The sequence below is a fragment of the Hylobates moloch genome, unplaced genomic scaffold (assembly GCF_009828535.3).
Source record: "Hylobates moloch isolate HMO894 unplaced genomic scaffold, HMol_V3 SCAFFOLD_2, whole genome shotgun sequence".
NCBI classification, from domain to species: Eukaryota; Metazoa; Chordata; class Mammalia; order Primates; family Hylobatidae; genus Hylobates; species Hylobates moloch.
In genome coordinates this window covers 124,792,839-124,819,367 of record NW_026652277.1, presented here as the reverse complement: position 1 = coordinate 124,819,367, position 26,529 = coordinate 124,792,839, and the positions used below count along the sequence as shown (strand labels likewise).

The 26,529-nt window shown below is 47.3% G+C and overlaps 1 protein-coding gene across 1 annotated transcript; it reads right to left on the bottom strand.

Moving 5' to 3' along the window:
- Nucleotides 1-1,619: 1,619 nt before the first annotated feature.
- MTRES1 (mitochondrial transcription rescue factor 1) lies at nt 1,620-25,499 on the bottom strand. The gene is made up of 4 exons (XM_032156012.2): nt 25,413-25,499; nt 12,358-12,839; nt 8,248-8,320; nt 1,620-2,134 (listed from the first exon to the last, which is right to left on the bottom strand). Exons 2-4 carry the CDS (start codon nt 12,825-12,827, stop codon nt 1,955-1,957), a joined length of 723 nt encoding a protein of 240 aa, XP_032011903.1. The 5' UTR covers nt 12,828-12,839; nt 25,413-25,499; the 3' UTR covers nt 1,620-1,954.
- Between the last annotated feature and the right edge of the window lie 1,030 nt (nt 25,500-26,529).

Sequence of the window (26,529 nt, the reverse complement as noted above, 5' to 3'; positions counted from 1 at the left end):
GGGAGGCTGAGGCAGGAGAATCGCTTGAACCTGGGAGGCAGAGGTTGCAGTGAGCCGAGATCACACCACTGCACTCCAGCCTGGTGACAGAGCAAGAGTGCATCTCAAAAAAAAAAAAAAAAAAGAAAAGAAAAAGAAAAAGAAAAACAAGCTGGTTAACAGTTCCAGACACATGAGCCCAAACATCCCACTGCTTTGGGCTATAGAAGTTTCTCTTCACTGACAGTTAAGGATTCTCAGGAGTTCCTGGGGGACAAATAAGAGCCCAGATACAGGGTCTTTTTTTTGAGATGGAGTCTTGCTCTTTTTGCCCAGGCTGGAGTGCAGGGGCGCGATCTCTGCTCACTGCAAACTCCGCCTCCCAGGTTCAAGTGATTCTCCTGCCTCAGCCTCCTGAGTAGTTGGGATTACAGGTGCCTGCCACCATGCCCAGCTAATTTTTGTATTTTTAGTAGACATGGGGTTTCACCGTGTTGGCCGGGCTGGTCTCAAATTCCTGAACTCAAGTCTCAGCCTCCCAGTGTTGGGATTACAGGTGTGAGCCTCTGCGCCTGGACCAGCCAGTCTTTTTGATGTGACATAATCTAACAAGTCTCTTATTGGAGGTGACCTCTCCAAGTGCCAGGAAACAGCTCCTGGGAATCTGTAGCCTGGCCTATTCATCCATAAGTCCTTTCTTAGCTGATGTACATTATGTGTGTGTCTACCCCACCACACTACTGTTAAGCCTTCATCCGTTTTATGACACTTTGAGAATTAGAATTGGTTTCATTCTCTTCATTGATAAAACAGGTATGTTTACTTTCACCCAAAAATTAAACCCTTACCTATTACTCTAAACTAGGGGTCAAAAAACTTTTTCTGTAAAGTGGTAGATAGTAAATGTTTTAGGCTTTGGCCAGGCACAGTGGCTCATGCCTGTAATCCCAGCACTTTAGGAAGCCCAAGTGAGATAGTCACCTGAGCTCAGGAGTTGGAGACAGCCTGGGCAACAGAGCAAGAACCCTTCTCTACAAAAATATGCCTTTTTTTTTAAGAGAGAGATGAAGTCTCACTATATTGCCCCCAGGCTGGTCTCAAACTCCTGGGATTAAGTGATCCACCTGCCTTAGCCTCCCAAAATGCCGAGTTAGCAGGTGTAAGCCACTGTGCCCAGCCAAAAAATTTAGTTTTTTTAAAGTAAGTATTTTAGGCTTTGTGGGCCACAGGTCTCTGGCTGTGTGTGTGTGTGTGTGTGTGTGTGTGTGTGTGTGTGTGTGTGTGCATGCGCATGTGATGTAAAAACCATTCTTGGCTCAAGGGCCATAGAAAAACAAGTTTTTGGCTTCCTTTGTTTATGGACCCCTGCCCTAAACTAATAATTTCAAATGGGCTCTAACTAGCTGGTTTGAAATTAGCTGAAACAACTTTATTCATCCACACTTGTGAAGACAAATTGAAGGGAACTAAGATCCCCCCCAGGTAATTCAGAAGGGCAGGGGGAGAAAGGGCTCTCCCAGAGGTTATTCCCTAACATCTGAAGGTACCCTTGACTTTGCTTGGTTTTGTCTAAAGAAACCTGAACCTGGGAAGCTGGCCCCGCTGGACAGGGAACATTTTAAATAAATAAAAACACTAAGAGACAACAAGGCCAGTTTATTTTACGACTCCTGAGGTAGTTTATGTGGGAAACAGCAGGCAAGCCATTGGGGCTTAGTTCATTCTGCACACGTCTCACTCTGGCAAAGGGGTTCTCACACGAGGAGGTCAAAGGAGCATGGATCAAGGTGGGCAGGAGGTGGGGGTGAGGCAGGCCTTGGGAAGTATCTCCAGATATGGATCCCAATTTCCACAAAATGGCTCAGCAGATTCCACAAACACTAAGAGAACTTTATTTTAATAAAAATGTCCTATTTTTCAGGTGCCCCCTTCCTTTATCACTAGAAAGCAGCTTTATTGCTAAAAAGCAATCCATTTATTTAGACATTCTCTTCTTAGGCAACTTTAAACTTTTCCACCGCCGTAACACCACTCTGTATTTTTCACTTTCAGTCTTCTCTTCAAACACTTTTTTCAAGAGAATCCGCGTAACTGTCTCTGTTCCTGCTTCTTTATCCTCTCCAATGAGAAGATCCAATGTATCTCCCACTTTCACCTGAAAATTAAAAGAAAACGGAGGCTTGGTTACGCTTCAGGAAATCCAGGCCAATGCAAACATTACTGCTCTGAGTTTTCACCACATGATCATGACCCAGAGGAGGGGCAGGTGAGAAAAGGCCCTGACCTCGGTCACTGTCACCTATCCCCAGTGCCTCAGCGTGAAAGAGAGGGTGAAAGGTCAGGTGCAGTGGCTCACACCTGTAATCCTAGCACTTTGGGAGGCCGAGCTCGGTGGATCACCTGAGGTCAGGAGTTCGAGACCAGCCTGGCCAACATGGTGAAACCCCGTCTCTACTAAAAATACAAAAATTAGCTGTATGTGGTGGTGGGTGCCTGTCATCCCAAATACTTGGGAGGCTGTGGCAGGAGAATCGCTTGGACCTGGGAAGTGGAGGTTATAGTGAGCCAAGATCATGTCACTGCATGCCAGCCCGGGCGACAGAGGGAGACTCCATCTCAAAAAAAAGAAAAAAAAAGAAAGAAAGGGAGGGTGCCTCAAATACAAGGGCCTCAATATCAGCCAGTGTCCTTCCTTCAGAACTAGACAACTGGCTGGCTGTGGATAGTCCCTGTGCAGAGTAGCTCAAATACTCACATCTATTGGGTGACTTAAGGAAATATTTGAATGGACACATTTATCTTGGTAACACTGGCAAAAGACAAAGAAAGTGGGGGCAGTCTTAGAGACTGTGTGCACAGTAATTACTACATGCACTGGGAAGACAATTTCCAGTGCAGCGCTTGCCTCAACTCACAAAGGTAGAATGCCACAGAAAGCAGAGTTGGATGCTGATTCAACGGGTTAAAAGGCTGAGGTCAAACCCATTTTTGCACAGAAAGCAGCTTCAGTTGAGGCAGTGCAATGCATACCCTGGGGCAGTTATGTCAGCTCCAAGGCCAAGGACACTGGTCTGTGCTGAAGGTATGGACAGCCCAAGACAGATACCTGGTCCAGGCAGCTCAGGATCTCAACGGATCTTTCCAGACACTCAAGAAGGGCCAAACAGGGCCAAGTGCAGTGGTTCACACCTGTAATCCCAGCACTTTGGGAGGCCAAGGTGGGTGGATCACCTGAGGTCAGGAGTTCAAGACTGGCCTGACCAACATGGTGAAACCCCGTCTCTACTAAAAATACAAAATTAGCCGAGCGTGGTGGCGCACACTTGTAATCCCAGCTACTTGGGAGGCTGAGGCAGGAGAATCGCTTGAACCCAGGAGGCAGAGGTTGCGGTGAGCCAAGATGGTGCCATTGCACTCCAGCCTGGGCGACAAGAGCGAAACTCTGTCTCAAAAAAAAAAAAAAAAAAAAGAAGGGCCAAACAGACCCAGGAGCCACATGCTGCTGCTTCTACTAAAACACAAGCCAGGGATGACTGGGAGCCATCTCATACCCCTCACCACTGCTTCCAGTAGAGGGTGAGCAAGCCCCATGTGTGGACCACTGACAGTAAGTGGGCACACATGGCCATTTATAAGGCTACTAGAGGGCTTCTGTTTAAGAAGTATGGTGTCAAATGCTGACTTTTATCTTATTTTACAATTAATGTTCTTTAAGGCAGATACAACTTCAGACTCTGAAACCTTTCAACCTCACCAGAACAAGCCCATGTCTATTCTCCCACCCACTCAAGACCTCTGCAGGCCCAATAGTCAGTCCACAACATGGGCATGCACACCTGCTTGCCACAACACTATACTGGCCAATCCAGGAAACCCACAATAGCTGGATATAAAACTCACGCAGGGGCAGATTTTAAACCATTAACTTCCTCTCCTGTGGGCTGAGAAGCAGAAAGGCTCATACCACAGCTATCGTCAAGACTGTTTCTCCCCTTGGGTTTGAGGGATAGGACAACACAGGTACCTGGGCAGGGGTAGGGGGGTTCCACCCTTCTGTAGTTCTGCTGGGTTCAATTTTTTTTTTTTTTTGACATGGAGTCTCACCGTGTCACCAGGCTGGAGTGCAGTGGTGTGATCTCGGCTCACTGCAACCTCCACCTCCCAGTTTCAAGCGATTCTCCTGCCTCAGCCTCCCGAGTAGCTGGGACTGCAGGTGTGTGCCACCACACCCAGCTAATTTTTGTATTTTCAGTAGAGACGGGGTTTCATCATGTTGGCCAGGATGGTCTTCATCTCTTGACCTCATGATCCACCTGCCTCGGCCTCCCAAAGTGCTGGGATTACAAGTGTGAGCCACTGTGCCCAGCCCTGGGTTCAATTTTTTAAAATTACTACTTCAGCCTATGTGGACATTTTAAAAAATCTGTCTAGAAATACAGGCTGGGCGTGGTGGCTCACGCCTGTAATCTCAGCACTTTGGGAGGCTGAGGAGGGTGGATCACGAGGTCAGGAGTTCAAGACCAGCCTGGCCAACATGGCGAAACCCCGTCTCTACTAAAAATACAAAAATTAGTGGGACGTGATGGTAGGTGCCTGTAATCCCAGGTACTCGGGAGGCTGAAGCAAGAGAATCGCTTGAACCTGGGAGGCGGAGGTTGCAGTGAGCCGAGATCGTGCCATCGCACTCCAGCCTGGGCAACAAGAGCAAGGCTGTCTCAAAAAAAAGAAATACAAGGCTTGGAAACTCTGCTTTACCTTTTTGGTATAACCTTATTTCATTCAAATTATTATTATTTTTAAAATGTTTAGAGATGAGGTCTCACATGTTGCCCAGGCTGGAATGCAGTGGCTATTCATAGGCATAATCATAGTGTACTACAGCCTCAAACTCCTGGGCTCAACGACGCTCCTTCCTCAGCTTCCCAAGTGGCTGGGACTACAGACACGCACCAAGTTGCTCAGCTAAAATTCTTTGTTTGTTTGTTTGTTTTTTGAGATAGAATCTCGCTGTGTTGCCCAGGCTGGAGTGCAATGGCACGATCTTGGCTCACTGCAAGCTCCACCTCCTGGATTCAAATGGTTCTCCTGCCTCAGCCTCCTGAATAGCTGGAATTACAGGAGCCTGCCACCATGCCCGGGTAACTTTCTGTATTTTTTAGTAGAGATAGGGTTTCACCATGTTGGCCAGGCTGGTCTTGAACTCCTGGCCTCAAGTGTTCTGCTTGCCTTGACCTCCCAAAGTGCTGGGATTACAGGTGTGAGCCACTGTGCCCGGCCTGCAATTCATTTTTAATAAGTAATATATGCATGTGATACAAAATTTGGAAGATACAAAAGCGTATACAAAGAAAAGGTATATAGGCCAGGTGTGGTGTCTCATGCCTGTAATCTCAGAATTTTGGGAGGCCAAGGTGGGTGGATCACTTGAGGTCAGGAGTTCAAGACCAGCCTGGACCACACAGTGAGACCCTGTCTCTATAAAAAATAAAAAATTAACCAGACGTTTGGTGGTGTGCCTGTCATACCAGCTACTCGGGAGGCTGAGGTGGGAAGATCACTTGAGCCCAGAAGGTCAAGGCTGCAATGAGCTGTGGCTGCACCACTGCACTCCAGCCTGGGTAACCGAGCAGGACCCTGTCTCCAAAATAAACTAAAGAAAAAGAAAAAGAAAATTAAAAAAGATATACAAAGAAAAGGATACTCTGTATATATCCTTTCATAGAGATACTGTGCATGATGTCTGTCTCTGGAAAGAAAAGGCTAGTGTGTGGCTAAAGAATGAATCCCTTTGGCCAGGTGCGGTAGCTCACGCCTGTAATCCCATCACTTTGGGAGGCTGAGGCAGGTGGATCACAAGGTCAGGAGATCGAGACCATCCTGGCTAACACAGTGAAACCCCATCTCTACTAAAAATACACACACACACACACACACACACACACACACACACACACACAAAAGAATGAATCCCTTTGGGGCTTCCTTGTAGCACAGAGAAGGGGTGTTCCTCCTTTACCCAACTGATCCCAGAAGAGATGAGTTTAGGAAGGATTCAATCCCCATACTTGGACACCACATACCCACTGTTTAATCAACAGTTACCCAACACCTACCACACCCTGGGCTTCACCTGGTTTTCAGCTCAAAGAAAAGCTTTGCTGAATCGCAGGCAGCCAGGGTTAGAGCTGCAGCATCAGAAAAGCACCTGACCCTTTGGGGTCAGCAGCCAGGCACAGGCTCCACAGAGCAGGCCAGGGAAGGCGAGGCATTCTTTATTCCCCTTCACGGCCCTGTCCCTCAGCAGACACAAAGCAAAACTGGCTGGGATTAGGGGCTGTTCCAAATATCTACATTTCAAATCTCTAGTTAGCTGCAGTTTCTATGGCTACCAGGCCTCCTAGTAACAAGAGAGCTGAGTGTTAATAATGCCCCCTTCCTTTGCTGACCCTCACAAGAAACCTGGAAGGCAGCTGAGACAACAGAACACCCAAGGCAGAATGAAGCAGCAGCAATTAGGCTGTAGTTAACAACATCACAAAACGGGGGCGGGTGGGAGGGGGTGTGAGGAAAAATAGTCTAATGGGGTTTGTAAATGAGGCCCCAGCACAGAGACAGGGTGTTCAGGGAGTAATCATTCTTTACTCCAAGAACACATCTTGTTTTTGGAATACCGCGGCTTAGAAGGAGGGCAGGCTACAGCAGGAAAAACCTATTCAGAGATGAGAAGGGCTTATGACTGCATGTAGCTCACTGAGCAACAGCTGCTGACAGCCAGCCACAGTCCCAGCCTGCCGGTTCAAGTCAGGGGCATCACCAGGGCCTTGGGACTTGGTGGCTGAGATAGCATGGGGGAGCTTTCCCTCCTTCTGCCCACAGAGCTGCAAGAACTTACATGATCCCAGTTAGCAAGGACTGCAGGAAGCCTCAGTGCTCACCCGAATGCACGGCTGACAGCTGACAGCCTCAATTTCCCATGTCCTAGGGCAACCGGATGTAGCTCGGATCCTCCAACCCCAGGGGTATTTTGAAATATGAAAGATGAAATGAAAACAATCTCCAAAGTATGTCTAACTTCTCTGGAACCTTTGTTCCCTGAACACTGAGTTAGACTATGTCTTTCAATACCTCACGTCTTCTGTCTTCCACACTTTTTAAGGGTCTCTGTCATACCTTTTTTATTGTGTTTTGTTAACTTTTATTATCAGTATTGTTTTTTCCAATTATGAAAGTGATACATAATCATGGTAAAAAAATTCAGAAAATAAAAAGCATGAAGAAAATTAACATAACCCATAATGCTTCACTTAAAGATAAATGCTAGTAATAGCAGTATTTTAATTCCAGATGTATATATATACGTAATTTACTTTTACAAAAAAAATTTTTGTACCCAACTTTTATTTTTTTTTTGAGACAGGGTCTCACTCTGTCACCCAAGCTGGAGTGCATTGGCATGATTATGGCTCACTGCAGCCTCGACCTCCCAGGCTCAGATAATCCTCCCGTCTCAGCCTCCCGAGTAGCTGGGACAAGCGCCTGCCACCAAGCCTGGCTAATTTTTTGTATTTTTTGTAGAGACAGAGTTTTGCCATGTTGCCCAGGCTGGTCTTCAACTCCTGGGCTCAAGTGATCCGCTGGCCTCAGCTCCCAAAGTGCTGGGATTACAAGCATGAGCCACTGTGCCCCAGAATTTTCATATATTATTTATTGTTAGAAAAGTGGAGACTGGAAACACATTTTCTTGTAACTGACTTTCACTTATCAACAGTATTGATACGGACTTGTCAGAAAATACAGAACACATCCTTTTCTATAACTGCTCTGCACACAAAGCTGTGCATCCAGCAAGCACTCACTGGGTACTGCTGAGCTGTACAGAATTACACATCTGCTCAGATACCACTGGCCAAAGAACAACTCTACGTGGATCAAATGTTTCTTTGAAATCTGATTATGAGGATTTCATGAGGGCTAACATTAATGACCTGGAAGTTTAATTAATGGATTTCTGCCAGTTCTGTATTCTGCCAGTGGTGTATTCTAAAATTTTAAAAGGGAGAAGCTTCATCAGGTCATTAAGTCTGCAAAAGTGAAAGTGCCTGTGTGTCTGAAGCCTGTAGCTGATTCCCACCAGCTTGACGTGGAGGACCACAGAGGACCTCAGAGAAAGAAGAGTAGCCAGAGGGAAAATCTGGGACAGCATTAATTGAGTTACTAGCAGAGTAAGAGACGAAAACGTCTGGCTGTCATTTTAGGTTAGTATCTCACCGTTCTGCTTTTCTTCCATAATTTTTCCTCATTCAGCCTGAGTTCACCTTTGTAGAAAGCATCTTCCACTTTGCTACAAAACAAAAAAAAAGCAACAATGTACACAATTTGGGTGATGGGTACACTAAAGCCCAGACTTCATCACTACACAATATATCCATTTAACAAAACTACACTTGTACCCTCAAATCTATTTTTTTTTTGTTTTTTGAGACAAAGTCTCACTCTGTTGCCCAAGCTGGAGTGCAGTGGTGCCATCTCGGCTCACTGCAACCTCCACCTCCCGGGTTCAAGTGATTCTCCTGCCTCAGCCTCCCAGTAGCTGGGACTACAGGCACACACCAACATGCCTAACTTTTGTATTTTTAGTAGAGACAGGGTTTCATTATGTTGGCCAGGCTGGTCTTGAACTCCTGACCTCGTGATCCACCCGCCCTGGCCTCCCAAAGTGCTGGGATTACAGGCATGAACCACCGCGACTGGCCTCAAATCTATTTTTTTTAAAGGTAAAGTGCTTTAAAATATAGAAATATACTCAAAACAATTGCAGTTGACCCTTGGCCAGCACGGGTCCAAACTGTGCAGATCCACTTATATGTGGATTTCCTTTAGCCTCTGCCACCCCTGAGACAGCAAGTCCAATGCCTCCTCTTCCTCCTTCTCCTCAGCCAGGATGAAGACCTTCATGATGATCCACTTCCACTTAATAAATAGTAAATATATTTTCACTTCCTTATGATTTTCTTAATAACATTTTCTTTTCTCTAGCTTACTTTATTGTAACTGTGTATCAGTAAGGCCTTTGGTCAACAGTAGGCTATATTAGTAGTTAAGTTTTCCGAGTGTCAAAATATTAGTAGTTAAGTTTTCTGAGCGTCCAAAGTTATATGTGGCTTTTCAACTGCATGGGGGTTGGCACCCCTAACCCCCACACTGTTCAAGCATCAACTATATACAAGCTTGAGAAACACTTGCCATTAATTTTTTTTTTTTTTTTTGAGACGGAGTCTCGATCCGTTGCCCAGGCTGGAGTGCAGTGGTGCGGTCTCGGCTCACTGCAACCTCCGCCTCCCAAGTTCACGCCATTCTCCTGCCTCAGCCTCCAGAGTAGCTGGGATTACAGGCGCCCACCACCATGCCCGGGTAATTTTTTTTTGTATTTTTAGTAGAGACGGGGTTTCACCGTGTTAGCCAGGATGGTCTCGATCTCCTGACCTCATGATCCGCCCACCTCGGCCTCCCAAAGTGCTGGGATTACAGGCGTGAGCACCGCACCCGGCCCTCCATTAATGTTTATTCTGACAGTGATTCCCCAGTCTCCATTTTGAGTCCTGGGAAAGTGAAAGTCACCTGCTCTGGTGTGTATCTAAAACAGGGAGACCAAAGGGCATTTCTAAATAGATGTTGAACTGCTGCAAAGATTTGCTAGTGCTATTGGACAGTTAATTGGAGCCTTAAGAGAGGTTTTAGCATACATGTCAAGCTCCATTCTGGACAGGGGCCTGGGGTACTCCACCTGACTCCCAGTGCAGAGACTACATGGCCAGGCTGTAGCTCTGGTGATTCACAACAGCCAAAGTGAGTGGGCACTTCCTTCCCCTCAGATACCTGCTCTGTACACTGAAAGAAAAACCAGGCACCACATGTATGGCAAGGCCATTAAGAAACCCTCTGCCAGTTTGTACTGAGGCTGGGGAAATTCCAGTCTGACAGCTGCTGATCTCTCTGAACTTAAGTCACTAGGGCAACCAGACCAGGGGAGGAAGCAGCTAAAAATCAGTACACCTTTTTTTTGATGATCTGATTCCAGGTGACTGACATGTGGAGCTCGGCTTAATAATAACAGCAGGAGTTACTACTCTGGGAGAGGAGAGGCCCCCTTATTTGTTTGCCAGAGTTTAGAGAACATTCTCTAATGGCACCCTGATCAGAATGCCAAGGGTGGGGCCTGTGGGCTGGCTCATTTTTATGAACCTCTTTTTTTTTTGAGACGGAGTCTCACTTTGTCGCCCAGGCTGGAGTGCGGTGGTGCGATCTCAGCTCACTGCAAGCTCTGCCTCCCGGGTTCACATCATTTTCCTGCCTCAGCCTCCCAAGTAGCTGGGAATACAGGCACCTGCCACCACGCCCGGCCAATTTTTTGTATTTTTAGTAGAGACAGGGTTTCACTGTGTTAGCCAGGATGCTGTCGATCACCTGACCTCGTGATACACCTGCCTTGGCCTCCCAAAGTGCTGGGACTACAGGCGTGAGCCACCGTACCCGGCCCTTTTTATGAATCTCTTAAGCTTCAAGGATTAAAAAATTGAACTATGCCATTACATTAGGTCATAAAGGTACAAATTACACAAGAAGTTTTTCTGCATTTATTCATATCACAATTCTTACATTGTATACAATATGCATGCAATCATTCCTAAGGGAATAAATGAACAATGAAGGCCACTATTCTTATATAATTAATCTAGCAGAGAGGGAATCAGAATACTAAAGAAATCTTTGCCGGGCGCAGTGGCTCACGCCTGTAATCCCAGCACTTTGGGAGCCGAGGTGGGCAGATCACGAGGTCAGGAGGTCGAGACCATCCTGGCTAACACAGTGAAATCCCGTCTCTACTAAAAAAATACAAAAAAATTAGCCAGGCGTGGTGGTGGGCACCTGTATTCCCAACTACTCGGGAGGCTGAGGCAGGAGAATGGCGTGAACCCGGGAGGCGGAGCTTGCAGTGAGCCAAGATCATGCCACTGCACTCCAGCCTGGGCAACAGAGCGAGACTCCGTCTCAAACAAAACAAAACAAAACAAAAAAAACCCCAGAAATACCTCTATTATCTATGAACATATGTAGTATTTTCTTCAAAATAGCCAACATATATTGAGTACCTACTATGTGCCAGACACTGTTATAAGTGCTTGAGATAAATATATACTCACTCAATCCTAGCAACCACTCTCTAAACTAGGTTCTATCATCTTCATTTTACAGATGAGAAAACTGAGGGTCAGAAAGTTTAAGTAACTTGCCCAAGGTCACACGGAACCAGGATCGAAATCCCAGTAATCTGGCTCCAAAGCCTGCATTCTTTTTTTTTTGTTTGTTTTTGTTTTTTTTTTGAGACGGAGTCTTGCTCTGTCGCCCAGGCTGGAGTGCAATGGCGTGATCTCGGCTCACTGCAAGCTCCGCCTCTCAGGTTCACGCCATTCTCCTGCCTCAGCCTCCGAGTAGCTGGGACTACAGGCGCCTGCCACCACACCCGGCTAATTTTTTGTATTTTTAGTAGAGACGGAGTTTCACCGTGCTAGCCAGGATGGTCTCGATCTCCTGACCTCGTGATCCGCCCGCCTCGGCCTCCCAAAGTGCTCGGATTACAGACATGAGCCACTGCGCCCGGCCAAAGTGTGCATTCTTAACCAACATCTTATTATACATCGTGCTGTTAATTCTAAGAGGTACCTTTTTTTTTTTTTTTTTCAGATGGAGTCTCACTCTGTCACCCAGGCTGGAGTGCAGTGGCATGATCTCGGCTCACTGCAACCTCTGCCTCCCAGGTTCAAGTTGACTCTCCTGCCTTAGCCTCTCAAGTAGCTGGGACTACAGGCGCCTGCCACCTCGCCCAGCTAATTTTTGTATTTTTAGTAGAGACAGGGTTTCACCATATTGGCCAGGCTGGTCTTGAACTCCTGACCTTGTGATCCGCCCAGCTCAGCCTCCCAAAGTGCTGGGATTACAGGCATGAGTCACTGCGCCCAGCTGAGGTACCGTCTCACATTATATCATTTGTGAAACATCCAGGTACATTTTATGCTTGCTACATACATCTAATATGGTGATTCATTTTCTCCTCAAGAAGCTGTTATTAAATCAATGGTTCATCTTACAGTCAACTGTGTCTTAGATTCAAATATGGCACATAGGATTTGCAGGCAGTCACTTGACTTCTTTGGAAATCAGTTTGCTCATCTATAAAATGAATTAATTGAAGCAGGTTACCTATAAAGGTCCTTTTATTGTGGCTATTCTTCACCATAATATGGGCCAAGTGATTTGTAATGCTACATTAAAATAACACGACTACGAGTGAGTTTATAATGAAATGCATATCATACTCACTTTCTCCCAATATCTAGCCCCGTCTTCAGGACAACATCATACCGAAAAGACTGCACTGTTTTTTCCAGGTCTTTATAGTTTTTGACTACAGTAGGGTCATCCTCAAGCTCCTCTTCCTGCTCACTCATCTCGTCATGATCGCTTTCTTCATCAGAGTCCTCTTCATCTACTTTTTGCAGAGACTTTTTAGTAGATTTTGTAGACCTTATATTACTTTTGAGTCTTATGGAAAAAGGAAAAATATATTCTGGAGATAGTAAAAGCCCTGGAAGTCTCAGTGAGAATATATTATAAAAAAGTGTTTTATAATTTGGTGCACGTAACTTGGTACTAGAAAAATACAAGTATCGATTCCAGGAAGTACAGAGTTTGTATGATGAAGGTGTCCCTCGGAGAACACCCCAGAGTCCAATCCAGGCATCTGGCTTTCTTAAAACACCGGCAAGCAATTTAACACTAGCCATAGCCATGGCGCTTATAATCTGAAACAGATAATAAATCAGTTTTATCTCATAAGTGCAGTGTCATGACATTCTTACAACATAAACCATATGCACTATGAACACTTTATGTACAGTACTATATGTATTCACCCCTAAAAAGTGCTATTGGGCCTGGCGCAGTGGTTCACGTCTGTAATCTCAGCACTTTGGGAGGCTGAGGTGGGTGGATCACCTGAGGTCAGAAGTACAAGACCAGCCTGGCCAACATGGCAAAACCCCATCTCTACTAAAAATACAAAAATTAGCCGGGTGTGGTGGCAGGCGCCTGTAATCCCAGCTACGCGGGAGGCTGAGGCAGGAGAATCGCTTGAACCCGGGAGGCGGAGGTTACAGTGAGCCAAGATCGTGTCATTACACTCCAGCCCAGGCAACAAGAGAGAAACCACATCTCAAAAATTAAAAAAAAAAAAAAAAAAAAAGAGTCATATCAATCTGCATGTACCAAGGGCCGTATACCACAGCACAGTGAATCTTCTAGCTGCAACTAATGTGCTTAGCTCATAGGATTGTCAGGAAGGTCCACTGTGATATCAGTATATGTGAAAGCACTGGTTCTACTCTTCTCCCTCCCACAAATTAGCTTTGGGTACTGATTGCTCCTAAAAAAAAATACTAACAATAGTTCTCAATTATTTTTGTTTTTTATTTTTTATTTTATTATTTTTTTGAGATGGAGTTTTGTTCTTGTTGCCCAGGCTGGAGTGCAATGGCGTGATCTTGGCTCACTGCAACCTCCACCTCCCGGGTTCAAGCTATTTTCCTGCCTCAGCCTCCCTAGTAGCTGGAATTACAGGCATGCACCACCACGCCCAGCTGATTTTGTATTTTTAGTAGAGACGGGGTTTCTTTTTTTTTTTTTTTTTTTTTTTTTGAGACGGAATCTCGCTTTGTCGCCCAGGCTGGAGTGCAGTGGCGCAATCTCGGCTCACTGCAAGCTCTGCCTCCCGGGTTCACGCCATTCTCCTGCCTCAGCCTCTCCGAGTAGCTGGGACTATAGGCGCCTGCCACCACGCCCGGCTAATTTTTTTGTATTTTTAGTAGAGACGGGGTTTCACCGTGGTCTCGATCTCCTGACCTCGTGAAATCCGCCCGCCTCGGCCTCCCAAAGTGCTGGGATTACAAGCGTGAGCCACCGCGCCCGGCTAGAGACGGGGTTTCTCCACGGTGGTCAGGCTGGTCTTGAACTCCCAACCTCAGGTGATCCACCTGCCTTGGCCTCCCAAAGTGCTGGGATTACAGGTGTGAGCCACCGTGCCTGGCCTGGTTTTTGGTTTTGTTTTTGAAGGAAAATTTGGAGAGAAAGACTGTTGACTGACATACATTACATCCTTACAACATTGACTTTGCCAAGGAAGGACACCAGATCATGACTTCATAAAATCCAGAGTCAATCTCTAAACTTTATTTCAACCTCCAGCCCCAGCAAATCAGAGGTAAGGGTGAGCAAACTGGACAGACCTGCATTTTAACTCCTTTTACATCTCCTTCCCAATGTTTAACAGAGGCACTAGATAGCAGACAAGGAAAGGGTCTAGAGATCCACAAACTAGGGAATTGCGACAAGTGCTTATGACATGTCAAAGGGCAATCAATTCCTACAGTTACTTCAAATGTAGCAGAAACCATCTTATGATGGTGGCAGACTCACACCCACCCCCACCCCTGCAAGTATATCAAGAAGGTTTTAAAGACCATGATTTGGTAATGAGAGAAGGGTTTCCATATGGTTAACATCCTTGTACTGTGAGTCTACAAATGACTTTGCTTTGTGCCTAGATTGTACCTTAGGATTGATACCTCTGATTATGGCTCACTCAAAAACACGGAGCTAGCTACTTCCAATTTATATTTAACATTTTGGGCCTTATTTCCCTGGCATGGATGAGCATACGACCCAGTCTCAACTCTATTAATCCACCACTCTTGGGACTCCAATCTAAGTCTTAAAAGAGAGATAAAGCAGACTGAATGTAAAGACTCTATTTCAACATAACTGTAATTTGGAATAATTTTAAAATGCTAGGGTGGGCATGGTGGCTCACGCCTGTAATCCCAGCACTTTGGGAGGCTGAGGCGGGTGGATCTCCTGAGGTCAGAAGTTCAAGACCAGCCTGGCCAACATGATGAAACCCCATCTCTACTAAAAATACAAAAATTAGCCAGGCGTGGTGGCATGCGCCTATAATCCCAGCTACTCGGGAGGCTAAGGCAGGAAAATCGCTAGAACCTGGGAGGTAAAGGTTGCAGTGAGCTGAGATCGCACCACCGCACTCCAGCCTGGGCGACAGAGTGAGACTCCGTCTCAAAAATAAAATAAATAAATAAAATGCTATATAATCCAGAGTACTCTAAAATAATGACTAGAAACTACCTGAAGTACCTTCAAGAGAAATGTTGGCAATAATTACTTTTACACATATTCTAATGTAATAGAGAATGAATAATACCCATTCATAAGAATGCCTTTAAATTTTTTAGATTTAATTTATTTAGTAGAGATGAGGTCTTGCTAATTTTAAATTTTACATAAGCTGGGGACAGGCTCATGCCTGTAATCCCACCACTTTGGAGTCCAAGGAGGGAGGATCACTTGAGGTGCGGAGTTCAAGACCAGCCTGGCCAACATGGTGAACCCCCATCTCTACTTTTAGTATGAAAATTAGCTGGAGCCAGGCATGGTGGCTCATGCCGGTAATCCCAACACTTTGGGAGGCTGAGGCGGGCAGATCACTTGAGGTCAGGTGCTTGAGACCATCCTGGTCAACATGGTGAAACCCCATCTCTACTCAAAATACAAAAATTAGCCAGGTGTGGTGGCGGGTGCTTGAACCTGGGAGGCAGAGGTTGCAGTGAGCTGAGATCGTGTCACTGCACTCCAGTCTGGGATTTTAGCATTTCCCAGACTGTATATTTCATTGATTAGTACAATTAAAAAAACATTTTTTTTTTAAAGGTAACTAGGCTAGGCACAGTGGCTCGCGCCTGTATCCCAGCACTTTGGGAGGCTGAGGCAGGAGGATTGCTTGAGCCCAGGAGTTTGAGACCAGCCTGGGCAACAGTGAGACTCCATCTCTACAGAAAAAACAAAATTGAGAAAGATACCTCATAGTGGACTCCAAGAAAGATTTCATGCCAAAAGAGTAGGAAGGACATACTCTCAGAATTAAACAACTTTTTTTTTTTTTGAGACGGAGTCTCACTCTGTCGCCCAGGCTGGAGTGCAGTGGCGCGATCTCAGCTCACTGCAAGCTCCGCCTCCTGGGTTCACGCCATTCGCCATTCTCCTGCCTCAGCCTCCCGAGTAGCTGGGACTACAGGCGCCCGCCACCATGCCCGACTAATTTTTTTGTATTTTTAGTAGAGACGGGGTTTCACCGTGTTAGCCAGGATGGTCTCGATCTCCTGACCTCGTGATCCACCCGCCTTGGCCTCCCAAAGTGCTGGGATTACAGGTGTGAGCCACCGCGCCTGGCCAGAATTAAACAACTTTTTTTGAGATGGAGTTTCGCTCTTGTTGCCCAGGCTGGAGTGAAATGGCTCGATCTCGGCTCACCGCAACCTCTGCCTCCTGGGTTCAAGTGATTCTCTTGCCCCAGCCTCCCAAGCAGCTGTGATTACAGGCATGCGCTACAACGCCCGGCTAATTTTGTATTTTTAGTAGAGATGGGGTTTCTCCACATTGGTCAGGCTCATCTCGAACTCCTGATCTCAGCTGATCTGCCTGCCTCAGCCTCCCAAAGTGCTGAGATAATAGGCGTGAGCCACAGCGCCCGGCCAGAATTAAACTTAAGATGAATAAATTTAGCATTATAAGAAATCAACTTTTTTTTTTTTTTTTTTTGAGACGGAATCTCGCTCTGTCGCCCAGGCTGGAGTGCAGTGGCGCAATCTCGGTTCACTGCAATCTCCGCCTCCCGGGTTCACGCCATTCTCCTGCCTCAGCCTCTCCGAGTAGCTGGGACTACAGGCGCCCGACACCACGCCCAGCTAATTTTTTTGTATTTTTAGTAGAGACGGGGTTTCACCGTGGTCTCGATCTCCTGACCTCGTGATCTGTCCGCCTCAGCCTCCCAAAGTGCTGGGATTGCAAGCGTGAGCCACCGCGCCCAGCCTAAGAAATCAACTGTTATCATTTATTTTTCTCACTGTGGGTCTAGGAAAACTTTGTCACAGGTTTGTATGGCCACGGCCCAGTGTTGGCAACAGTAGTATATTTGAATATCGGGGCATTAATAATACATTGAAATCAGATGCCCCCCCAAAAGTCATAACTAGAAAAGGTTGAGTACACCCCCTATATGTAATAATATTTTTTCATAAAATTTCTGATTATATATATATAAAATAAATTTTCATGTAGAAAATTTGAAAAAATATGAAGAAAATTGGCCGGGTATGGTGGTTCACACCTGTAATCCCAGCATTTTGTGAGGCCAAGGCTGGCAGATCACCTGAGGTCAGGAATTTGAGACCAGCCTGGCCAACATGGTTAAACCCCATCTCTACTAAAAACACAAAAATTAGCCAGGCATGGTGGTGGGTGCCTGTGATCTCAGCTACTCGGGAGGCTGAGGCAGGAGAATCGCTTGAACCCAGGAGGCAGAGGTTGCGGTGAGCCAAGATGGTGCCATTGCACTCCAGCCTGGGCGACAAGAGCGAAACTCCATCTCAAAAAAAGAAAATTAAAACCAGCCATACTCCACTCTATGTTAACCGCTGTAAGATTTTGGCATAGATCCTTCACAATGTAAAATCTGAAGAAAAATAATTAACTCATAAGCACAGCCTCTCGTACTCTCCCAACCACCCAAAACACACAGGAATGTTTAGCCATAGGTGGCCAGAGCTCTCTAACATCATTCCCAGGAAGTCCGTGTTGGTCCTAAGTCCTAGAGTCACTATTCAAAGTTTTACTTTATTTTTTTTTACAGGCGGCTCATGCCTGTAATCCCAGCACTTTGGGAGGCTGAGGTGGACGGATGACCTGAGTTTGGGAGTTTGAGACCAGCCTAACATGGAGAAACCCGGTCTCTACTAAAAGTACAAAACTAACTGGGCGTAGTGGTGCGTGCCTGTAATCCCAGCTACTCAGGAAGCTGCGGCAGGAGAATTGCTTGAACCTGGGAGGCGGAGGTTGCGGTGAGCTGAGATTGTGCCATTGCACTCCAGCCTGGGCAACAAGAGTGAAACTCTGTCTCAAAAATAAGAAAAAAAAAAAGCAGCCTCTGAGGGATGACCTTGTGCAGTTCCCTCATTTTGCAGATGAGTACAAACAAAAGTTGAAGCAATTTAAGAATAAGCTAAGTGGCACAGCTAGTAAATGACAGGGCTGGGATCCCAAGGTCAAGTCTTCTTTTTTTTTTAGACGGAGTTTCACTCTTGTTGCCCAGGTTGGAGTGCAATGGTATGATCTCGGCTCACTGCAACCTCCGCCTTCCAGGTTCAAGTGATTCTCCTGCCTTAGCCTCCCTAGTAGCTGGGATTACAGGCATGTGCCACCACGCGTGGCTAATTTTGTATTTTTAGTAGAGACGGGGTTTCTCCATGTTGGTCAGGCTAGTCTTGAACTTCCAACCTCAGGTGATCTGCCCACCTTGGCCTCCCAAAGTGCTAGGATTACAGGTATGAGCCACCGCACCCGGCCAAGGTCAAGTCTTCTTAAAGCTCATTGTTTTTACTGTGGGCCAGGCATTGCTCTACACGTTAACTCATTTATTCCTTGCAACAAGCCCATCTCAGTTATAGGGTCACACAGATACTCTTCAAATCTAGGCATCCGAGCTCCAAAGCCTAGACTCATTACTACCATGCTGAACTGTCCATCAGTGTTCTGACTCCAAGTTAAGCACTCTTTCTTCTACACCCTGACATCTATTTTTTTTTTTCTGGAATAAAAACTCACCAACCAGTGCAATATCAGAGAGAACAGATAGTTTTCAGGGGTAGAAGAGTGGGAGGAACTGTTGCCCCAACTTAGAAGAAATCCTAAGAGGAGACACCTAGGGGAGGGAAATACCCATGGCTAGGGGTAGAAGTCCTGTTTCTGTGTCAGACCCTGGGTGCCCACATTCCCCATCCGTAAGTTCTATTTTTATGTTTTCCAGTATCTTTTTTACACTCTTTTCCTGCCTTTGAGAAAAGTCTTAGCTTTATACCGTACCGTTGTTTACTTTGAGGAATGCCTAGATATGATGTGGCTCTCTGCTACCTGCATTAGGAAACCTTTCCTTGCAGAAAATAACTAGAATCAGATGCACTTGTAAATTCAACAAACATACCAAAATGTCAAGCCACGTATTCCCTTGTGTTTATTAGCTACTCACTACCTCTCATTGTGACCAGCTTAACTTTCTAGCAGACAAACATTGGCAAATGTTGGAAGCTTAGATAAAATTCATTAAAAACATAAAATTGAGGAAACACACTAATTCTTGCTGGAGATGATGACCATTTGTAGTTGTTAGCAGTGGGCACTCAGGGTCACAAGGGAGGACCCAGATTCTGCCTCAGAACTTTGTTATTATTTTTTTGAGACGGAGTCTTGTTCTATTGCCCAGGCTGGAGTGCAGTGGTGCAATCTCGGCTCACTGCAAGCTCCGCCTCCCAGGTTCCTGCCATTCTCCTGCCTCAGCCTCCCAAGTAGCTGGGACTACAGGCACCCGCCACCACGCCCGGCTAATTTTTTGTATCTTCGGTAGAGACGGGGTTTCACCATGTTAGCCAGGATGGTCTTGATCTCCTGACCTCGTGATCTGCCCAGCTTGGCCTCCCAAAGTGCTAGGATTACAGGCGTGAGCCACTATGCCCGGCCCTGCCTCAGGACTTTGAAACTGGTCAGGGGAGCCCTGAGTTGGAAGTGGGGGTGCCAGAGAAGACAGCTAACCAGGCACCCAGCTCCTCTCCAATCAAAGCAGCACTGGAGAATACGGGGTTCCTTACAGCTCATTTGAAAAAAAAAAAAAAAAAAATCTACTACTGAAAAATTCCTGTCCCTTTGTCATGGTCTCCTCTTTTTTTTTTTTTTTTGAGACGGAGTCTTGCTCTGTCACCCAGGCTGGAGTGCTGTGGCGCAATCTCGGCTCACTGCAAGCTCCGCCTCCCGGGTTCACGCCATTCTCCTGCCTCAGCCTCTCCGAGTAGCTGGGACTACAGGCGCCCGCCACCATGCCCGGCTAATTTTTTTGTATTTTTAGTGGAGACGGAGTTTCACCGTGGTCTCGATCTCCTGACCTCGTGATCTGCCCGCCTCGGCCTCCCAAAGTGCTGAGATTACAAGCGTGAGCCACCGCACCCAGCCCATGGTCTCCTCTTCCTCCAGACTCCACACGAGTCACATCCTCCTCTACCAAGCCATGCCCCACATGCCCTTTTCCATACTCTCGATGCACCAACACTATACGTTTTTTTGTTGCTTTTGAATTAAGTCACAAATTATCTCCCAAACTCTAAGGGTAGTGATAGGGCCTACACAGTGCCCTGTTCTTCATTCCTCTGCTCAGGACATACCAAAATCAGTGAATGGTTGCAGATTCAATTTCTAGAAATGAAATGAGCATCCTGCCCATTACTATAGCCAACCCCACAATCACTCCTTCGCTCACATATGCCAAGTGCCTGGGTAGGCCTTGGTATAAAACACACAGTCCTTGTCATCAGGGAACTGCCATTTAAGTGGAATGTGGGCAAGTAAACTGACCGCCAGGGCACAGATGTGAAAGCAGGTCCAGGGAGGCTGAACGCTGCACCAGCTGGAGTGCAGAGCAAGGATGCCTACAAAGTTCTGAGAGCAAAGGTGGCCTGAAACTGAGCTATGGGGAAATATCAAGTTACAACAGTGACTTTTTTGCTTGATAATGGACCATTCCATTGGCATGCTGTTATTTTTCTCTCATTCAAGGATGAATGAGGATGAGCATTCAAGGATGCTCAGGCATTTTTTTATTTTTATTTTTTTTGAGACGGAGTCTTGCACTGTCACCCGGGCTGGTGTGCAGTGGCATGATCTCAGCTCACTGCAACCTCCGCCTCCTAGGTTCAAGCGATTCTCCTGCCTCAGCCTCCCCAGTAACTGGGACTACAGGCACACGGCACCACGCCTGGCTAATTTTTGTATTTTTAGTAGAGATGGGGTTTCAGTGTGTTGGCCAGGCTGGTCTCGAACTCCTAACCTTGTAATCTGCCTGCCTCGGCCTCCCAAAGTGCTGGAATTACAGGCGTGATCCACCGCACCCAGCTCAGGCATTCTTGCTCTGAGCTCCAGCTGATGCAGGGTTCAACCTCCCCTGGACCTGCTTTTACACATGTGCCCTGGCAGTCAGTTTACTTGCCCACATTCCACTTAAATGGCAGTTCCCTGATGACAAGAACTGCGTGTTTTACACCAAGGCCTAGCCAGGCATTTGGCATATATGAGGAAATGAGTCAACGTGGGGGTGGCTATAGTAAAGGAGAGGATGCTGTTACTTTTCTCTCATTCAAAAGCAAGCAATTACACAAACCTCTTGCCTCCACTCCTCCCCAGCTACCACCTCTTTTCTTGCTCCTCTTTACCATAAAACTCCTCAAAATGGTTGTCTAACTCTCCTCAATTCCACTCCTTTCATTTTCTACATCCAAAAGGTCATGTTAGTCCTCATCTTAATTGACTTCTCAGCAGCACTTGAAAAAACTGATCACGCCTCTCTTCTTCACTTGGTCGCCAAGACACCTTACTCTTGGTTTTCTTCCTATCTCTCCTGTGGCTGCTGCTTCTCAAGACTCCTCTGCTGGCTGGACACGGTGGCTCATGCCTGTAATCCCAGCACTTTGGGAGGCCGAGGTGGGTGGATCACTTGATGTCAGGAGTTCGAGACCAGCCTGACCAACATGGAGAAACCCTGTCTCTACTAATACAAAAATTAGCTGAACGTGGTGGCACGTGCCTGTAATCCCAGCTACTCAAGAGAATGAGGCACGAAAATCGCTTGAACCCGGGAGGCAGAGGTTGCAGTGAGCTGAGATTGCGCCATTGCACTCCAGCCTGGACAACAAGAGTGAGACAACATCTCAAAACAAAACAAAACAGGCCGGGCGCGGTGGCTCACGCTTGTAATCCCAGCACTTTGGGAGGCCGAGGCGGGCGGATCACGAGGTCAGGAGCTCGAGACCACAGTGAAACCCCGTCTCTACTAAAAATACAAAAAAATTAGCCGGGCGTGGTGGCGGGCGCCTGTAGTCCCAGCTACTCGGAGAGGCTGAGGCAGGAGAATGGCGTGAACCCGGGAGGCAGAGCTTGCAGTGAGCCGAGATTGCGCCACTGCACTCCAGCCTGGATGATAGAGCAAGACTCCACAGACAAGACAGGCCAACGTGGTGAAAAAACAAAACAAAACAAAACAAAAAAAATAGCCGGGCATGATGGCGGGCACCTGTAATCCTAGCTACTCAGGAGGTTGAAGCAGGAGAATCACTTGAACCTGGGAGGCAGAGGCTGCAGTGAGCCAAAGCCATCGCACTCCAGCCTGGGCAACAGGAGCTATCTCAAAAAAAAAAAAAAAAGACTCCTTTGCTGCCTCCTTCTCTTCTCCTTTTTTCTTTCTTTCTTTTTTTTTTTTTGGAGACAGGGTCTTCCTCTGTTGCCCAGACTGGAGTGCAGTAGGTGGCACGATCTTGGCTTACTGCAACCTCTGCCTCCCCAGTTCAAGCCATATTCTCCCACCTCAGCCTCCAGAGTAGCTGGGATTACAGGCGCCCACCACCACACCCGGCCACTTTTTATATTTTTAGTAGACACAGGGTTTCACCACGTTGGCCAGGCTGGTCTGGAAATCCTGACCTCAAGTGACCCACCCACCTCACCCTCCCAAAGTGCTAGGATTACAGGCCTGAGCCACTGCGCCTGGCCCTCCCTGGTATCTTAAAGTTGGAGGGGCCCAGGGCTCTATCTTTGGTCCTCTTCTCTTCTACATTCACTTTATCCAGCTCAGCTCTTAAATGTACCCAATTAGTTCTTACAAATGCATTATCAAGACATCAATCATTTCTGTGGCTTTAAATACCACCTATATGCCAACCACACCCTAATCTATATCCCCATTCCAGAACTTTCTCCCAAATTCCAGACTCATACATCTGTGCAGAAAAGAGTTAACATAACACGCCTGAGATTGCTATCCTTAGAATGCCTGCTTGCAAAGTTGGCCCTTGGCTAGAGTCTCGGAACTTGAACTTCATGAGGGTTCCCACAATTCCCACCTGGATAAGAGTGGCTCACTGTGCTGGAAACCGTACAATGTGATTCTGAACACCTGCGTTTTTTTCTGGGTGGCTGAAATTTTGGCACATTCTAGGCAGACAGTGCCTATGTGACTTTTTATTGGAAAAATGAGCTCTATGAGCTTTCCTGATAGAGATCTCTCACGTCTTGTCATAATTTCATGCTGCAAGAATTAAGCATACCCCGTGTGACTCCACTAGGAGAGGACTCCTAGAAGACTGCACCAGGTTTCCTCCAGACTTTGTCCCATGCATCTTTTCCCTTTGCTTATTTTGCTTTGTATCCTTTTGCTATAATAAATTACAGCTGTGAGTATGACTATGCGCTGAGTCTTTTGAGTCCTCTTAGTGAATCAATGAATCTGGGGACCCGCAACACAATATCTAACTGCCTATTTGACACCTCCACATGGGTACATAATAAAGTCATTCATACGATGTCACTCCTTTCCTCAAATCCCTACCAAAGCACTCAGAGAAAAGCAAAGTCTCTACCATGGTCTAAAGGCTCTACAGGATCTGGTGCTCCCTCAACCCCCATTTCCTCTCCAACCTCATCTGCCAATCTGACTCTTGCAAATTCAGCTTCAGCAACACTGGCCTCCTCCCTTTAATTAAGCACTTACCATGTGCCAAGCACTAATCTGGGCACTAGGAATTCAGCAGAGGAAAAAAATATGAAGATTCCTATTCTTGTAGAGTTTATAGTCTAGTAGGGGAAACAGGTAGACAAAAAAAAAAAACACCCTATAAATTATATGATAGCTGGTGGTTAATGCACTGGGGGAAGAAAGTGGAGCAGGGTAAGGGGGATTGAGAGGGCAAGATGAGGTCAGGCAGGTGGCTCACGCCTATAATCCCAGCACTTTGGGAGGCCAAGGCAGGAGACTCGCTTGTGTCCAAGAGTTCGAGATCAGCCTGGGTAACACAGTGAGATCTAAAATAAAAATAGGCCGGGCGCAGTGGCTCACGCCTGTAATTCCAGCACTTTGGGAGGCTGAGGCGGGCATATCACTTGAGACTAGGAGTTCGAGACCAGCCTGGCCAACATGGTGAAACCTCGTCTCTACTAAAAATACAAAAATTAGCCAGGCGTGGTGGTGCACACCTGTAGTCACAGCTATTCAGGAGGCTGAGGCAGAAGAATTACTTGAACCTGGGAGGGGGAGGCTGCAGTGAGCCGAATTCACACCAGTGCTTTCTAGCCTTGGCAACAGAGCGAGTGTCAAAAAAAAACCCAACAAAACAGGCCGGGCGCGGTGGCTCACACCTGTAATCCCAGCAGTTTCGGAGGCCGAGGCGGGCGGATCACGAGGTCAGGAAATCGAGACTATCCTGGCTAACACGGTGAAACCCCGTCTCTACTAAAAATACAAAAAATTAGCCGGGTGTGGCGGTGTGCGCCTGTAGTCCCAGCTGCTGGGGAGGCTGAGGCAGGAGAATGGCGTGAACCTGAGAGGCGGAGCTTGCAGTGAGCCGAGATCCCGCCATTGCACTCCAGCCTGGGCGACAAAGGAAGATTCCGTCTCAAAAAAAAAAAAACACAAAAAACAAAAAAACAAAACAACAACACCCTGTGGAATAAAAACTGATCAGGAGGACAGGTGCATTCGAATGAATCAGGAAAAGAACACGCGATGATGGACCCTGGGAAGTGACCTGATAGAAGTTCATTTTAAATGATCTCTTTGGCGTTGGTGTGGGGTGAGTGAAGAGATGATCACGGTAGAAGCTCATAAGAGGTTTTGGGTGACATCTTCAGGAGAGGTATACAATCTGAACTAACCGAAGACTGTAAGAAAAGCAGTGTCTGTAAAAAAAGCAGTGCTTTGACCTGCTTGACGCCAGGAAACGCTCCACATTCCTCAGCCCGTTCACCGCTCCGTAAGATGGAGAAAGTGGTCTAAACGCTTTGAAGTGTAATGCAGCTAAAGATCCTTCCCTTTACTTGGAGACCTCGGAGGCTGTGGGCTGAGGTTCCTCTCGCTCCCTCCCCGCCCCCGCGTGCAGTGCACCTTCCTGGGTCCCCAAGGTCAAAGGAAATAGACAACTGCGTTCCCGGGTTCGCAGTCTGCATTCGGAGCCAGCAGGAGCGACCGGACGCAGGAACGGAAGGCTTCGCCGCTCTCAATTACCACAGCCCCTGCGCAGCCCTGGGCGCGCGGGGCGTCCCGAGGCTGGCAGGACACGGGACACTCACGGGACGACCCGGCGGGAGCGTGGGCGGGGCGGAGGGGCGAAGTGACAGGGGGCGCGGGCAGGGGGCCCGGCGCGGCGCGCCAGCAGAGGCGCACTCACCTGTACGTCAGACCCTCTTGTCCCTCCCCGTGGCCGCGCGGACTGCAGGCCTCCAGGCTACCCCTATCTGCGCCCCGCCCCTTCCGCCGGCGCCGGTGCAGTGAGAGCGGGTCGGGCGGGGCGCGAGGCCAGGGCGGCAGCGAAGGAGCGACCCCTGCTGGAGGCCGTGTCTCGGAGGACTGCGCGGGAAGTAGGCTGGGGGCACAACCGCAGGTGAGCCCAGCGAAGAAGCTAGCGTCGCGCCTGATTCCACCTGACCGAAGACAGCTCATCTTTTTTTTCCTCTCTTTTTTTCTTTTATTAATTTTTTTTGCACACAAAACAATAAACATTTTCTAAAAATACATACAAACAAAAAGATGCATATCAAACATATGAAGGAGGTTGCACATGGGAAGACGGGGAATAGTAATGGGGGGTGGGAATTAAAGAAAATAAATGAGAGAGGGACTTTGTATGAATCAATGATAATAACTCAATCCTCTATTTGACAAAGAAGAAGGAGAAGGAAGAGGAAGAAAAAGAAAGTGGGATAAAGGATCAGAAAGGGAGGAAAATAGAAAAAATTAGAGTATGACTCCAGGGTAGGCCTGTTTTGTTGTTGCTGGGTTGGTTGGTTGGTTTGTCTGTTGTATTTTTCATATGTTTCGCCATGTTGGCCAGGCTGGTCTCGAACTCCTAGCCTTCAGTGATCAACCTGCCTCGGCCTCCCAGAGAGCTGGGACTACAGGCGTGAGCCACCACGTCCAGCCCCCACATTGCGTCTGGCCTCCGTGGTAGACCTCCCAGACAGGGTGGCCGGGCAGAGGCGCTCCTCACTTCTTCCCAGACGGGGCGGCCGGGCAGAGGCGCTCTTCACATCCCAGACGATGGGCGGCCGGGCAGAGGCGCTCCTCACTTCGCAGACGGGGTGGTGGCCGGGCAGAGGTGCTCCTCACTTCCCAGACGACGGGCGGCCGGGCAGAGGTGCTCCTCACTTCCCAGATGGGGCGGCCGGGCGGAGGCGCTCCTCACTTCCCAGACGGGGCGGCCGGGCAGAGAGGCTCCCCACCTCCCAGACAAGAAAAAGAGAAAAAGAAAAAGAGGATGGAAGGAAGGAAGGAGCAAGCTCATCTTA